The following is a 17389-nucleotide window of genomic DNA, read 5'->3' as shown; positions in this document are numbered from 1 at the left end:
GAGAGAGAGAGTGTATGAGAGAGAGAGAGAGAGAGAGAGAGAGAGAGAGAGAGAGTGTGTGTGTCTGAGAGAGAGAGAGAGAGTTTGAGAGAGAGAGTGTGTCTGAGAGAGAGAGAGTGTGCCTGAGAGAGAGAGAGAGAGAGAGAGAGAGAGAGAGAGAGTCTGAGAGAGAGAGAGTGTGTGTCAGAGAGAGAGAGAGTGTCTGAGAGAGAGAGTGTGTCTGAGAGAGAGAGTGTGTGTCAGAGAGAAAGAGAGTGTGTGTCTGAGAGAGAGAGAGAGAGAGAGAGAGAGAGAGATTGAGTGTGTCTGAGAGAGAGAGTGTGTCTGAGAGAGAGAGAGAGTGTCTGAGAGAGAGAGTGTGTCTGAGAGAGAGAGAGTGTGTGTCTGAGAGAGAGTGTGTCTGAGAACGAGAGTGTGTCTGAGAGAGAGTGTGTGTCTGAGAGAGAGAGTGTGTCTGAGAGAGAGAGTGTGTCTGAGAGAGAGAGTGTGTCTCAGAGAGAGAGAGTCTGAGAGAGAGAGAGAGAGTCTGAGAGAGAGTGAGAGTGAGAGAGAGAGAGTCTGAGAGAGAGAGAGTCTGAGAGAGAGAGAGTCTGAGAGAGAGAGTCAGAGTCAGAGAGACAGAGAGAGTCTGAGACAGAGAGAGTCTGAGAGAGAGAGAGTCTGAGAGAGAGAGTCTGAGAGAGAGAGAGAGAGTCTGAGAGAGAGAGAGAGAGAGAGAGAGTCTGAGAGAGAGTCTGAGAGAGAGAGAGAGTCTGAGAGAGAGAGTCAGAGAGAGAGAGAGAGAGAGAGTCTGAGAGAGAGAGTCAGAGAGAGAGAGTCTGAGAGAGAGAGTGTGTCTGAGAGAGAGAGTGTGTCTGAGAGAGAGAGAGTGTGTCTGAGAGAGAGTGTGTCTGAGAGAGAGAGTGTGTCTGAGAGAGAGAGTGTGTCTCAGAGAGAGAGTGTGTCTGAGAGAGAGAGTGTGTCTGAGAGAGAGAGTGTGTGTCTCAGAGAGAGAGAGAGTCTGAGAGAGAGAGAGAGAGAGAGTCTGAGAGAGAGAGAGAGAGAGAGAGTGAGAGAGTGAGAGAGAGAGAGTCTGAGAGAGAGAGAGTCAGAGAGAGAGTCTGAGAGAGAGAGAGTCTGAGAGAGAGAGTCTGAGAGAGAGAGAGAGAGAGAGAGAGAGAGTCTGAGAGAGAGAGAGTCTGAGAGAAAGAGAGAGAGTCTGAGAGAGAGAGAGTCTGAGATAGAGAGAGAGTCTGAGAGAGAGAGTGAGAGAGAGAGAGTGAGAGAGAGAGAGTCAGAGAGAGAGAGTCTGAGAGAGAGAGAGTCTGAGAGAGAGAGAGTCTGAGAGAGAGTCTGAGAGAGAGAGTCTGAGAGAGAGTCTGAGAGAGAGAGTCTGAGAGAGAGAGAGTCAGAGAGAGAGATTCTGAGAGAGAGAGAGTCTGAGAGAGAGATTCTGAGAGAGAGAGAGTCTGAGAGAGAGAGTCTGAGAGAGAGAGAGTCTGAGAGAGAGAGAGAGTCTGAGAGAGAGAGAGAGAGAGAGAGTCTGAGAGAGAGTCAGAGAGAGAGAGAGTCTGAGAGAGAGAGTCAGAGAGAGAGAGAGAGAGAGAGTCTGAGAGAGAGAGAGTCTGAGAGAGAGTCAGAGAGAGAGAGTCTGAGAGAGAGAGAGTCTGAGAGAGAGAGAGTGTCTGAGAAAGAGAGTCTGTCTGAGAGAGAGAGTGTGTCTGAGAGAGAGAGTGTGTCTGAGAGAGAGAGAGTGTATCTGAGAGAGAGTGTATCTAAGAGAGAGAGAGTCTGTGAGAGAGAGAGAGTCTGAGAGAGAGAGAGAGAGAGAGAGAGTCTGGGAGAGAGAGAGAGAGAGAGAGAGTCTGAGAGAGAGAGAGTCTGAGAGAGAGAGAGAGAGAGTCTGAGAGAGAGAGAGTCTGAGAGAGAGAGAGTCTGAGAGAGAGAGAGTCTGAGAGAGAGAGTCTGAGAGAGAGAGTCTGAGAGAGAGAGTCTGAGTGTCAGAGAGACAGAGAGAGTCTGAGAGAGAGAGAGTCTGAGAGAGAGTCTGAGAGAGAGAGAGAGTCTGAGAGAGAGAGAGAGTCAGAGAGAGAGTCAGAGAGAGAGTCAGAGAGAGAGAGTCTGAGAGAGAGAGAGAGTCTGAGAGAGAGAGTCTGAGAGAGAGAGTCTGAGAGAGAGAGAGTCTGAGAGAGAGTCTGAGAGAGAGAGAGAGAGAGAGAGAGAGTCTGAGAGAGAGAGAGTCTGAGAGAGAGAGTCAGAGAGAGAGAGTCTGAGAGAGAGAGAGAGAGTCTGAGAGAGAGTCTGAGAGAGAGAGATTCTAAGAGAGAGAGAGTCTGAGAGAGAGAGTCAGAGAGAGAGAGAGTCAGAGAGAGAGAGTCAGAGAGAGAGAGTCTGAGAGAGAGAGTCTGAGAGAGAGAGAGAGTCTGAGAGAGAGAGTCTGAGAGAGAGAGTCTGAGAGAGAGAGAGTCTGAGAGAGAGTCTGAGAGAGAGAGAGAGAGAGAGAGAGTCTGAGAGAGAGAGAGTCTGAGAGAGAGAGTCAGAGAGAGAGAGTCTGAGAGAGAGAGAGAGAGAGAGTCTGAGAGAGAGTCTGAGAGAGAGAGATTCTAAGAGAGAGAGAGTCTGAGAGAGAGAGTCAGAGAGAGAGAGAGTCAGAGAGAGAGAGTCAGAGAGAGAGAGTCTGAGAGAGAGAGTCAGAGAGAGAGAGTCTGAGAGAGAGAGAGAGAGTCTGAGAGAGAGAGAGTCAGAGAGAGAGAGAGAGAGAGAGAGTCTGAGAGAGAGAGTCTGAGAGAGAGAGAGAGTCTGACAGAGAGAGAGAGAGAGAGAGTCTGAGAGAGAGAGAGTCTGAGAGAGAGAGTCTGAGAGTGAGAGAGAGAGTCTGAGAGAGAGAGAGTCTGAGAGAGAGAGTCTGAGAGAGAGAGAGAGAGAGTCTGAGAGAGAGATAGAGAGAGAGTCTGAGAGAGAGAGTCTGAGAGAGAGAGAGAGAGAGAGAGAGAGAGTGAGAGAGAGTCTGAGAGAGAGAGAGAGAGAGAGTATGAGAGAGAGTCTGAGAGAGAGTGAGAGAGTGTGAGAGAGAGAGAGTCTGAGAGAGAGAGAGAGTCTGAGAGAGAGAGAGAGAGAGTCAGAGAGAGAGTGTCAGAGATGCCAAGTGTCAGGAAGAAAACATTAATTGTATCGTTGTTCTTTTCTAAATAAACCTACGTTTCTATGAAAATTGACGTTTTTGTTTTTTTGCGGCCCACCTAAACTTTGAGTTTGACATGCTTGGTGTACACACATACAGTACATGGGAGCATTGTATACACACATCATATTTCTAGTCAATAATAGGGCCAGAAGGCTCAGTATAAGGTGGGCAAGACTGGTTGTCGAATATCCATATCCGGAACCTTTGATGGCTTTTGTTATTTACATTTTGCATGCGAAAGGGAAACGATGCCGGATTGGATGTGCTGGGATGGGACTGTTTTCCTGGCCACATGTCTGATGATTTTATGAGCTAATAGCCTGAAGGTTTATGGGGATTTGTGAGCCATGTAAGCTTTGGATTTGGACTGGCATATTGATGGGTACAAGGTTATGCTACATTATCATTGTAGTGTGTGTGTATGTAACGTGTGTGTGTAATGTGTGTATGTAACGTGTGTGTGTAACGTGTGTGTAACGTGTGTGTGTAATGTGTGTATGTAACGTGTGTGTGTAACGTGTGTGTAACGTGTGTGTGTAACGTGTGTGTGTAACGTGTGTGTGTAACGTGTGCGTGTAACGTGTGCGTGTAACATGTGCGTGTAACGTGTGCGTGTAACGTGTGTGTGTAATGTGTGTATGTAATGTGTGTACTGTATGTAATGTGTGTATGTAATGTGTGTATGTAATGTGTGTATGTAATGTGTGTACTGTATGTAATGTGTGTATGTAATGTGTGTATGTAATGTGTGTATGTAATGTGTGTATGTAATGTGTGTATGTAATGTGTGTATGTAATGTGTGTATGTAATGTGTGTATGTAAGCGAGAAGATGACGATTCCGTAATGATTTGTTAAATTCGAAATTTTCGCATCTCCTACAGTATCTGTTGTACAATGTGTAGGGCAAAGCATACGAGGTCCATACTAAGGAGAAGGAAGAAGTATGGATAGTGGATTCTGATTTTGTAGCTAGTGAAGGAGACTGGGAAGTGTTTGATGTCTAAGGCAGAAACCAGCTGTGATTGGTTAATCAGCTTGCTGGAGCTAGGCAGACTGAAAGACTGTACTGGAATTTCTACTTGTCCATGAAATAAATGCCGGCTGTAGCCTTCCATTTGCCATGTATGTATGTACAGTAGATGTCAGGAACCATCCAGAGATCAGATACACCACTTCAAGTCTGAGGTGAAATTCAGACCAGATCTGGAGTAAGGTCTGGTCCAGAACAGGAGTAGAACTGTAGTAGTAATAGTAACTTAACATCATTATATGTCAAAAAGCCCTAAGAGAGGGCGGCACACTGTGACAGGCTAGCCCTTCAGCCTTGGGAGAGGGGGGGCACGCAAGCACCACTAGCCAAATTCTTTTTATAAGAGTCCTTAAGACTCAGAAGTCTGAAGGAGGGTGCATGGCACTGGTGGAAAAGGACACAGTGGCAAATACTAGGGTGGGTTGGTTCGGAAGGGTGGAGGAAGGCATATGGGAACTCCTGGGGATGAAGGGGGACATCGGGGGTAGGTGTATAGGAAGGAGAGCCAGAAAGCCAGGAGTAGGTTCAGAAAGAGAAACACAATGGTGTCAAAGGGCAGGGGGCAGCATGTTATAGAAACATAAGGCTACACAGTCACATAAATGCTACGCAGAAACCAGGCTTGGGGAGTAAAAAGGTAGACATTTTCCAGAGCTGAGCTGGGAACAAAGTATGTGCAGTTCAAAAGTATGGCCGAGTGCAAGGCAAGATTTTAATTCTGTAGCTAGCGAAGGAGGCTGGGAAATATTTTATATTTAAAGCGGAGATCAGCTGTGAAAGATATCTGATAAAGAGCACAAAGCAGCCTCCAATAGTGCTTTAAATGATTTTATTAAACAAGTGAATTTACACTCCCGTTGCGAGGCTAAAATATAGCCTCAATACAACACTTGTCCGTCTTTCTCCTTCCCTTTACATCCAGGTGCGTCTCCTTTGTCGACCACGGCGACCCTCTCCTCTTGGTGTTCTGGCCGGAAGTGGAGTGCGTTTCCGGTCACGGAGCACAAATGCTTGCGACGGGGAGGGGGGGGGGGGGGATATCGGCACCAGGCAGACGTACGCTTCTTCCCACCGGTATCTCCTCCTGTGGGAAGCATCTGTGCTCCGTGACCGGATACGCACTCCACTTCCGCTCGGAACACCAAGAGGAGACGCACCTGGATGTAAGGGGAAGGAGAAAGATGGACCAGTGTTACATTGAGGCTATATTTTAGCCTCACAACGGGAGTGTACATTTTTAATCTATGTTTAATAAAAAAATATTTAATGCTCTATTAGAGGCTACTTTTTTCTCTTTTTCTGATCTTTCTCAATTGTTTCACGAACCTTCAAAAAGATGTGCGTCCCATGTTTGAAGACGTCATACATATGAGGCATTTGTTGTGTGAATTGATTTTTGACACATTTAATGTTGAATAACTACCTATTTGAACATAGAGCATCATCAAGCACTCCAAATGAGGGGGAAAGAGAGAAAGAGAACCAAAGTACAGTATATGGTGCCTACATTTACAAAATCGATATATATATATATATGTAACGGATATTCCCTGTGAATACAGACACTACTACCTGCTGTGTAACCTGTGTGGCTCTCAGGAGCCTAAGCCTCCGCTTGGGGAGTCTGGGGTACATACATATAATACGATCTCGTGGTGCAACGCCTCCACCTGGGAGGGATCCCAACGGAGTGGGAGGAGGCCCTCACAGGAAACAATCACGTTAAGCAAACAGTTGTAAAACAGAACTGGCTTTACTGCATAGCATGTACTTTTCATAAATCAACAGGTGTCCTTCTCTAGAGGAGACACTGACTACTGCGTCTCGCAGGACACTCCCACCTACACCGGGTAATCCCACCCCGTGTCCAATAACCCCACACAATATGTCCCGTACCCTTAAAGGGAGAGGATATGGGTGACTGCGCAGCCACTAGTCCCGTAATAATAATATATATAGTTGGTGCACTTGTTGATGGTTACCTGCCGAGCACTCCAGTGCCCGGGCCTGCCAAGAAGCTTCACAAAGGATCCGAAGGCTGACGAATCCAGGAACTACCGTCCGGGGCGATCCCACCCGGATGGCTACTGCAGCGGTAGCGAAGGTCTGAGCCCAAACCTCTGGATGGACGCGCAGTGTCCACTGTGTCCCTAACTGACTCTGTGTAGTAAGGGGCAGGGTCCCTAACCTGGGGCCTGTCCCTACAACACTCAACTACTGGTGACTCAGGGCTATCTGGGGCCTAGGGGGCTGCTGGCCTAGTGCAGGGAGTCACTGACTCCTGCACCCTACCTCCTTCGTCTAGCTGCTCCTGGCGCCGACTGACTAGCGTGCTCCAAGCCCGCGAAATGTATCTATCCCTGAGCAGGGAAATACTACAGCCCTATTGGCTCCCTGGCGTCACGTGGGACTCATGGGACTTGTAGTCCCTTCCAAGAGCCTGTCCCTGGTAGGCTAGGGTTCGCGCGCTATCACTGACCATGCGCAATGTCCCTGGCTGGCCGCCGCATGCGGGGACTCACTGCGCATGCGCGAAGTTGCGCAACATGGCGGCGCCCTGCTCGGGAGCCGCCGGGGACCTCCGGAGCACCGGAGTGCTCCCTGCTCGGCCCCCACCCTCCAGAAGTGCCGGCGGGTCTGTCGAGTGACCCCCGGCAGCGGAGGTAAGAGGAGGAGGTGTCGCGGGACAATGGGGGAACCTGGTTACATATATACATATATATATATATATAATAACAATTAAGTTAAAAACATAATACCGACGTTTGGTCCAAAGTTGGACCGAAACGTCAGTCTTTTATGTTTTTAAGTGTGTCAAATAAATACAATTTAAGATTTTCCAGCTTGCGTATCTGGCTTTGTCAATACCTAATTGGTACAATTTAGATTGAACCAGAATTATGTACATTTTAAAATGTCTAATTAAGATGAGTAAATATGAAGTATTTCAAGAAGTATTTAATATAAACATAACATTAATGAGTTTGCTGATGTTAGAAATCGTTGAGACGGACTGAGCGTTGGCAGGTCTGAATTGGGGAAAATTGGAACAACAATTTAAAGCAGCAATTTCACTATTGATTTTTTTGGAACAATTGGAGCTGGGCGGGCGTCGGAAGCGAAACTTTGCTTTTTTAAGTTCAGGGGATCCCCAGATTCCCAAGATACATAGTTTCCAGTGTTACTTCCTGGATAGAGTGCCAACGTAACAAAGACTGTGCTGTTACATTTACCACAGCAGTAGCCTTGGAGGTCGGCTTCGTTCCCCACCATTCAAATACCCTGCAGATTTGCCTCCTTTGCTAAACAACCCCCCATGGTGTCCTCTTCAGATTCTTCCACTCTAGTACACCACGCGATGCAGCCAACAGCTTTTCCGGGGGCCCAAGACTAAGATGGTGACCTGGGTCTAAGACTGTTCTGAATTGTTGCAGGTTGTTGAGTTTGGGGGGAGGGGGAACAGCCGGAACAAGAGCCACCGCGGGATGTTGCAGTAGGAAGGGAAGGGGGGGGGGGTGAAACAGCATGTTTTTTGGGGTGAGTGGCCAAATAGCTGCATGTTTATTTTTTGGGGGGAGGGGGAGCAGCTTTGAACAGGCCCAGTTGGGAGGGGGGCAGGTATGAAGGGGCCGAGTGGCAGCAGGATGTTTAGATGGGGGCAGGATGGGCAGGTATGAAGGGGCCGAGCAACCGTAGGTTATTAAGGGGAGGGGGAGGTTAGAAGCAGCAAGGAAAGGACCCAGTAGGTTTTTGTGGGTAAAGGAGGAAACAAGGAAGCATGGGAAGCAGAGGGCCTTCTGCAGAACCCATCAGCGGTAATGGCATCTCACATTTAGGATCTGCCAGCCATGCCCCCTTCCCCAGCTGGGCCCAGGACAATTGTCCCAGCTCTCCTCCACTGTAAACTGCCCTGCTTCCCTGTTTATACTGAGACAATTATAACCACACAGTGTTAACATCTCATATACCCTTATAGATTTATCACCATTCATAATTGTAAAAAGAGCAAAATCATTCAATCCATTACACAAATAAAGAGCCAGGATGGACGGGTGCTTCCGTTGTCCAAACTACCCAATTCCCGCCCCAACTTTACTCCTCTAAAATATCTCCTGGACCTGTCTCTCTTCCCATATGCGTTATTAATATGTTGGAAGCAGTATCGTGCGTCTCTGTGGTGTATAATGAGCTCGATTTTATCCAGAACTAATATACGCGTCAGAGTAATTATAGAACAAGGTTATTAGTGCTGACCTCCAGGCTTGTCTGATCGTTCATGGTGGGAGAGAATAGCCAGATGGTGAGCAGGTGACTTGCCAAAGGTCTTCTTAGGAATTAACAGGACATCCTGAAATGCCTCTGGGGTTTTATAACTACTCTTAGTGGCCTAGTTTTAAAAATAAAAAAGACCAAATATTCTATATTTACAGATTAATTGCTATGGGGCAATCCCATTCATCAGACAAATTAAAACAATGTGATAGAATTATTATTAAAACTAAATTAAATCACTCTTAAAGAAGCAGTCCAGGCAGGGAAATCATTTTATTTACCAACATAGGATTGAAGCAGGGGGGTCTCCAAAGCTGAACCCCATTAATTTCAGCTCAGGGGACACCCTACTTCTGGAGGTACTTACCTCTGTAGTTTGTGCTGGTATCTCTCTGCTTTCCGAAGCTCCCTTGTCACATGGGCCAATGGGAAGCCACACTGGATGACGTCGTGGCTTCCTATTGGTCCGCAGGTCGCTGAAGTTTTGAAAAGCGGCCCATTACTTGAGCCCTGGAAGCCGAGCGGAGAGGCTACTGGCACCCCCTACGGAGATAAGTATCTCCCGAAGCTAGGGGGCTCTGGAGCTGAAATTCCTGGGGTTCAGCTCTTGAGACCCTCTGCTTCAATCTTATGTTTTAAAAAATAATAATGATTTTAAAAAATCTCAAAAAGAGATATTGCCCACCATCTTGGATTACCTTTTAAAAGGTGATATCCATCGTAACCAGCCAACAAAATAACCTTGTGCAAATAATTTACTGTAGCAATCTAACTTCAACAAATGTAAGCATGCAAAAAGCAAAGAGTTAGCTCAATTTAATTTGTTCTTAAGAAATCCAGTCTCTTAACGGGGAAATGTTGGTCAATTATGTTTTTTTTCTTTATCTCTCTTGAGCTGGTAAAGAGAAAGGAGGGAGACAGAGTGGGCTTTTACCTACGCAAACTCTTGCTGAATACACTGTAACATCAGACATAAAGGAGCAGCCGGAGGAAATCAAACACCAATCTAAGTCTCAGCTCAGCGGGTTTACAAAGTAACTTTAACAAATAGTAATTTGGGACCAAGGCTAAATTTGTAAAGCTTCCAGCGACTGAGCCCCAGATCAGAACCAACGCTAACACCACCCTAACTCCTGTTACTAGTGTAACGGTGATTCCCCCACCCAATCTCACATAGGGTCTCCTAATGGAACTAGCTCTCTGGTTACATGGGTTTTGTTGGTGCATACCTGCTGGTAACAGGGGCCCTGAGTCTCCCGCTATGACATAGGGAATAACAAGACAGGCTTCTGGGGCTATGCCCAAATTCTTCTTACTGGTGCAGCTTCTCCATCTTGTGCAGCCCACTGTTGTGTGGGGTGGAGTATCAGCAAAAGAGTTGTATACCCCTCCTCCCAAAATACTCCACTCTCAGGCAGGAGGTATAGATAAAAGCAGATGTTCTTTATTGGTCCTTCCTGATTCAGTACAATCTCTGTCACAGCACACAGCAATCAAAGGTTGTCACCTTCAGGATGTCCCTGGACACCACTCCTAGTCAGGGCTCTAGGAGCTGTCCTTGCTATTCCCTTTCTCCCTTATGGAGTAACAGGAATATCTCTCCCAGAGGGAGGGCTTTACGCGTACCAGAGCCCTGGCAGCTTGCTGAAACCAACTATTCTCTCTCAAAGGTAGAGAGGAACACACTCAAACAGGAAGTGGTAGTTCCTTTAGTACAGATCCAGTAGACCCACCAATGTGCCTTTGATTGACACAAGGCCTGAGCACTACCTTCTCTGACCAATTTAATTACAGTGGGTGGGGCAAACCCATATTAACTCCTGGCAAACCTGCCCTTACCAGGGATTATTGCACAGGAGAAGGACAGAATAATTGCCCAAACCTACCATGACTATACTAGTTTTAAATACTTGAGCATATGGTTTGACTCCTGTTTAACATTTGGGATGCACATTGATACCCTGACATCCAAATCCTTTGCCAAACTAGGTGTACTTTACAGGAACAAATCCTCCCTAAGTCTGCTGGTCAGAAAGCATATCGCACAGCAGATACTAATGCTAATTATCAACTATGGGGACATAGTATACGGCTCAGCACCCCAAACCCACCTTTGCAAACTTGATACACTCTACAATTCAATATGTCATTTTGTTCTCCAATGCAACTACAACACACATCACTGCGAAATGCTCAAAGAATTAGATTTGTCATCATTTGAGTCTAGGCGCAAAGTTCACCTTTCCTGTATTGCTTTCAAATACTTTCTGGGCAAGCTACCCAGCTATCTGAGCAAGCTCCTCACCCCTACCACACGCAGCACTTATCCTCTGAGATCTGACTCCAAAAGACTATTTATGGTCCCAAGGTTCAGCAAAGTATCCGGCCGCTCCTCCTCCTCTTACCGTGCACCCTAAAACTCGAACAGTCTACCGGAGACTCTGACAGCCACCACCAGTTTAAGTCCTTTCAAAACTAAAGCTGTCTCACATTTTAATCTGGTCTGTAACTGTTACATACTGTGCGCCTATAATATATATTATCTCTAACTGTGCATGCAATGTCTTGTATATAATGTACAGCTGCAGCGGCCGTTATTCGAACAAATCACGGCGCTGTTTTCGTGTGCTCTGCTGTATTCCACGCGGCATTACCACGGCCAATCACACCAGGCACCCGTGTTTATCGCGGTTGCTTTGTTTGAATTTCATGGATTCTGTTTCTTTGTGAGCAATGAAATGAATGAATTGTAATGTGCACAGTACTGTGCTACTGTATCAATTTCAGGTGTTTAACCAGAACACTAAAATGCCATTTTCTGCACTCGCCTGCACTCGCGTCTTAAAGCGGTAATGTTGGAAGAAATCACGCGCCATGACATGGGTATTCCGAGGCATACAACACGTGAAGTGTTTGAATAACGGCCGCTGCATCTGTATACCCTGTTCACTTATGTAACTATGTATTATTTGTCATCTTAATTCTATGCCCAGGACATACTTGAAAACGAGAAGTAACTCTCAATGTATTACTTCCTGGTAATACATTTTTATAAATAAAGAAATGATTGAAAAAAATGAATGTCAGATTTGGGTAACCCCCCCAGATACATATAACACCTTAAACATGTCACTGACACTCATGGCAGCTAACAGATTTCACGGGCCCAGGACTAGAGTCGTAAAGGGAACCAACTACTGTACAATAAAAATGTCTCTACAAATTTGTAGGAAGCTTTAAGTATCTCTTTAACTACGAAAATGTTAATATTGAAACAAACCGACACACTTGGGAATTTCTCTAATACAATTTTAAATGCCGCCTCCCTGCCCTGTTCCGAGGGAACTCATTTTTGCTGAATAACAAAACAATTGGATAGCACATTTCTGCACAGCACGGCATTATTTCAGTAACCCACAGGAGAACACCGCTCTCAATCCATAACAGGGATTGTTCTGTACTGCAGCACTTCTTTAGCAGTGGAAAAAAAAGTGGTAATACTAGTGTAAAAATACTGCAACAGTCTCATTAAAGGAGATCATTAATTAATTTCAATGGGAACGTCTTTTCTGATTACATTTTGTGCAATTGCATTGCTCTATGTTTGCAGTCTAGGGGCTTTGCTGAGTGACCCACCAGAAGTATCTTCCAACTGGCTTTGGAATTTACATCACGGCATCAATTATTATTAACAATTGTGTGCTCTGAATTATTTTCCTGCTTGATAATATTAAATGACTGCCTGGATGTTGTTGAGCACGATACTTCTGATTAAAGTCCTCTTGCTATTATATAATAGGAATGTCACCGCGACCAGACCCACAATGCAGAATTGTTGACCAAGGTTAAACTGATGTGTTTGTTTTGTGATTCCGAGCTTTGCTGTACAAGCAGTGTAATGCAGGACAGTATCCATGTCCAAATGGATAGGAAGGTAAAAAAAACGACACTGTGTGTGTGTTCATAAATATTAGAGATGAGTGAGTCCAGGATTGAGGAAAGCTGAACCCAGCGGAATTTCCCCGATTTTAACAAAATATAGCCCGTGGCTCTTATCTGTGTGCTAGACCTGATCCGAAATAAGGCAAGACCTAGTTTTCCTTTCCCACTTGGTTCAAATCTTGCTGCTTTTCCTCTTCCTTTTCCTGTCATGGGTTAGTGCCAGCAGGGGAGGGGAGTGTAGGAGTGGGTGAGGAGGCTGGCACGAAGGGAAAGAGATGGCAAGAGAGACACACAGAGTGGCATAGTGAGAGACCTAATTCATGTCATTATATTAAATTAATTTAAAATGAATTATATTTATTTACGTTAGCAAAGTACTGGTATAGGACCAAATTAGGAGGATAAATACCGCCCATCATTCAATCAGTAAATTCAGTTCCAGACCAGTCCCATCTGTTGCAGCTGAGTTAACATCCTTAACTTAGGTGTTGGGTACTAAGGTATGAAGGTAAATATCTCCATCTGACCTATTTCACTGCTTACTAGTCTGAAAGTCTCTACCTGTCCAGTGTATCAGTCAATCATTTGTAATTGCATTCCATCTCCAACATAACATACTTGATAATTAGTCGTGTGCTATCCTTGCCCTGTTCTCTGCTTCACTTTGAAACAGACCCAAACCACATTATTAAATATTATAATTATTTTTGCGAAATAGTTTGCAGATGGCATAAATACTTACAGGAAGCAAATTATACAGCTCCAAATTATATGAGATCAAATATACATTTTCCTTATAAGCCAAAACCACAACCGAAAAGAATCTCTAGCGAATATGCATGTCAATACCCAGAACCCTCACCTGCAGCGTAATCAGTGTATGACGTGATGATTGGGTCAATAGGGCTTTTCGGAACATGTAAATGCACTCGCAACTTTGTTGCCTATGCTTTTTTCTGTGTATGTATGAAGACAATTAGTTTGACATGTCCATCTCTCTTTCTCTGCTGGAGTTCTTGTTCAAAGTCCGGTGGATGCAGCCAGCAGAAAGTGTGACACCATTTATAAAGGGTTCGCCGAGTGTCTGATCAGCCTGGGAGACAGCATGGCTCAAAATGTGCAGCAACCCAGAGAAGACGACATGGAAGAGATTCAAGAACTTGACTCCATATGCAAGTGAGTGTGACCCACCTTCTAACTGTAATTATTAACTATGTATTTGTAACCATGTATTTGTCATTATAACAAAAGAAAAAGATGGGCGCTGGTGTGGATAATAGATAATGATAATATCTATAAGGTATGAAAAAAACCCAATGCATAGGACAGTATATCTTGCAGCCAAGGTAAAAAAAAGAGGTTTCCAAAACCCCCAAGCAATATAGAAAAGGGAAATCTCTGGCGCGTGGATATCCTGAGACGTTAAACTCCTAATGGGATAGATAATGCCAGGAAGCCAGGAAGCTAGAATTGGCCATCACATTAGGAGGTTAACTTCTCAGGATATCCACGCGCCAGAGATTTCCTTTTCTACTTGTCATTATAACTCTATGCCCAGGACATACTTGGAAACGAGAGGTAACTCTCACTGTATTACTTCCTGGTAACACATGTTATAAATAACTAAATAGAACTATAATCCCAGAATGAAGTGGCAGAAACTCTGCACGGGTTCGATGTACTGTATTATTTGGTGCCTTGGTATACTAAACATAAAGACCTATTCAAGTATAAAGGTCTTAAGGTTCACAAAGGCTTGATTTTTTTAATTTTATTTTTTCGTAAATTGGGCTTAAAGGGGCAACCCTTTCTAGGATCAAAGTGAACTAATCACAGTGACATGTTTAATGAGTCAAATCTGGTGAATTCTGCCCTTTTTAGAAAAATCTGACATCTACAGTATATGTTTTTCTAAATAATCTTTAACTTAGTTTGCAAATTTAATGGGCTAACACTTGAGGGGTTTAATTTCCTCTGGCTACTGTATGTATGTCTTTATTTATACATCGCCATTAATGTACATAGTGCATCACAGCAGTAATACACGTGATAATCATATAAATAACAAATAATACAAATAATACATAAATAGGAGAAGTGCTTCTGACATAAAAATAACATTTAGGAAAAGGACACCTTGCTCCGAAGAGCTTACAATCTAATTGTTAGGTAGGAAGAACGTACAGAGACAGTAGGAGGGCGTTCTGGTAAGTGCAAAGGGCCAAGGTTTATGTATGAGGTATAAAGTATCCGCTACGGAGATACTCATATGCTTCGTTAAGCAGGTGTGTTTTAATGTGGGTCTTAAACGTGGATAGAGAGGGTGCTAGTCAGGTATTGAGGCAAAGGGCATTCCAGAGGTGCGGGGCAGTCAGTGAGAAAGGTTTAAGGCGGGAGAGGGCTTTAGATACCAAAGGGGTAGAGAGAAAACATCCTTGAGCAGAACGCAAAAATCGGGATGGTTTATAGCGAGAAATTAGGGCTGAGATGTAAGGAGGGGCAGAAGTGTGTAAAGCTTTAAAAGTGAGGAGGAGAATTGAGTGTGAGATGCGGGATTTGAAAAGAAGCCAGGAGAGGGATTTCATGAGGGGAGATGCTGAGACAGATTTAGGAAATAGTAGTGATTCTGGCAGCAGCGTTAAGGATAGATTGTAGGGGAGACAGGTGAGAGGCAGGAAGGCCGGACTGCAGGAGGTTGCAGTAGTAGTATAGGGCGTATTTTTGAAATATTGTGGAGTAAAAAATGACAAGTTTTAGCTACCTTTTGAATGTGAGAGAAGAATATGAGAGAGGAGTCGAGTGTGACCCCTAGGCAGCGTGCTTGTGCTACTGAGTGAATGATCGTACTTCCAACAGTAATGTGGAAGGAGGTAGTAAGGCCAGGTTTGGGAGGAAGTATGAGGAGCTCTGTTTTTGACATGTTAAGTTTAAGTCGGTGAGGGGAATTCAGGATGATATCGCAGAGAGACATTTAGAAACTTTGGACTGTCCAGTAGGTGTAAGGTCAGGGGTTGAAAGTTAATATGTGTGTCATTAGGAGCTACTCGCACGTTTCATCTCGCCTCCCCAACGGCAGCGGGATGGGATTTGCGGTAGGACTTAGAAGAAATAAAATATTTTTACTGCATCGGATTGAAGCCAGGGGTCTCCAGAGCTGCCCCGCATTAATATCAGCTCCAGAGACCCCCCCGCATTAATATCAGCTCCGGAGACCCCCGCATTAATATCAGCTCCGGAGACCCCCGCATTAATATCAGCTCCGGAGACCCCCGCATTAATACCAGCTCCAGAGACCCCCGCATTAATATCAGCTCCGGAGACCCCCCCGCATTAATATCAGCTCCGGAGACCCCCCCGCATTAATATCAGCTCCGGAGACCCCCGCATTAATATCAGCTCCGGAGACCCCCCGCATTAATATCAGCTCCGGAGACCCCCGCATTAATATCAGCTCCGGAGACCCCCGCATTAATATCAGTTCCGGAGACCCCTGCATTAATATCAGCTCCGGAGACCCCCCCGCATTAATATCAGCTCCGGAGACCCCCGCATTAATATCAGCTCCGGAGACCCCCGCATTAATATCCGCTCCGGAGACCCCCGCATTAATACCAGCTCCAGAGACCCCCTGCTTCCAACCTATGTAATAAAAATACATTTACAGACAGCTTCATTACCTTAGTGGGTAATCGCAAAGGTAATGAAGGAGTTAAATACCAGTGCACGGTTGATTGTAGGCAGCAGGGGGTGGGTGAAGGTGGTATTTGGCCCATGGTGGGTGTTTAGGCCTTTCCGGGAGGGTGGCAGGTGGAGTTAACCACTAAGCCACTAAGGTAATGAAAGGGTTAAGCCCCTCCAGCTACCCACCTGGTAGGCCTAAACACCCACCATGGGCGAAATACCACCTTCAGCCACCCCCACTGCCCACAATCAACTGGGCACTGGTATTTCACTCCTTTAATAACTTAGCGGTTAGCTGGGGATATGATGTGACGTAATGAAAGGGAAGCCAGCCAATCAGGAAGCTTCCCTCCCTTTAAGATGACATCACAAAAAAAAAACAACAGGCAATTGGCACAGACTTTGACTGAGCCACTGATTGAACCACCTGTGCTGAAGCAGGGATATCCTTAAAAACTTACCTGTTGGTGACCCTTGAAGACTGGAGTTGGCCACACCTGGTTTAGACCATGCACCTTTTTAGTAGCCTATCTTTGCACAATCTCTAATGTATTTGATCCTTCTGGAGATATGGTCTCCAGGACTGAACATAATACTGCTGGTGAGATCTATGAAGTGGCATCACTACCTCTCTCTTTGTGCTGCTCACACCTCTCCCTATACAACCTAACATCCTGCTGTCTTTCCCCGTAGCTTTCTTACATTGCCTGCTTTTAAGTCAGCTGAAATAAAGATCCAGGTCCCTTTCTGCTATAGTAGTTGGCATTATAGTGCCAATAATCCTGTGTTCTGCCTTTGCAGTTTTGGGAATCAAGTGCACTTTAGTCAAGCGGTTTCCAACCTTTTGCCTTAAGAGGACCGGAAAAAAAACTAAACAAAATTAGAGGGCTGGTTACTACTATGAAGGCTGACATTTTAAGTGTGTATAAATAAAAAGATGTCAGTCAAGTAACGTTTTACATTCACTAATCCCTCTCCTCACACTCAATGCCTCCTCATTAAACTCAACCCCCCTCACACTCAATCCCCCCTTCTCAAACTCAACCCCTCTCTTCACACTCAATGCCCCCTCATTAAACTCAACCCCCCTCACACTCAATCCCCCTCCCTCAACTCTCCCCTCCTCACACTCAACCGCCTCCTCCTCCTACTCCAACCCTCTTCGTCTAACATTCTATCCCCCCCCCTCCTCACACTCGTTAAACTCAATAAAATGTTAACAAAAGCATCAGTCTTTATAATATTTAACCAGTCAAACCTTTCCCTGCCATTAGCTCCCATCGCTTCTGAGTGGGACTG

At 45.3% G+C, this 17389-nt stretch overlaps 1 protein-coding gene across 1 annotated transcript in view; it reads left to right on the top strand.

Moving 5' to 3' along the window:
* Nucleotides 1-17389, top strand: part of NRN1L (neuritin 1 like) — a 100654-nt gene that overhangs the window by 77161 nt on the left and 6104 nt on the right. The window contains exon 2 of the mRNA XM_075577102.1: nt 13423-13585. Coding sequence (XP_075433217.1) covers nt 13423-13585 — 163 coding nt within the window. The remainder of the gene's footprint in view (nt 1-13422; nt 13586-17389) is intronic.

This window comes from Ascaphus truei, chromosome 19, assembly GCF_040206685.1.
Source record: "Ascaphus truei isolate aAscTru1 chromosome 19, aAscTru1.hap1, whole genome shotgun sequence".
NCBI classification, from domain to species: domain Eukaryota; kingdom Metazoa; phylum Chordata; class Amphibia; order Anura; family Ascaphidae; genus Ascaphus; species Ascaphus truei.
This window is presented reverse-complemented; position numbering and strand designations above follow the sequence as displayed.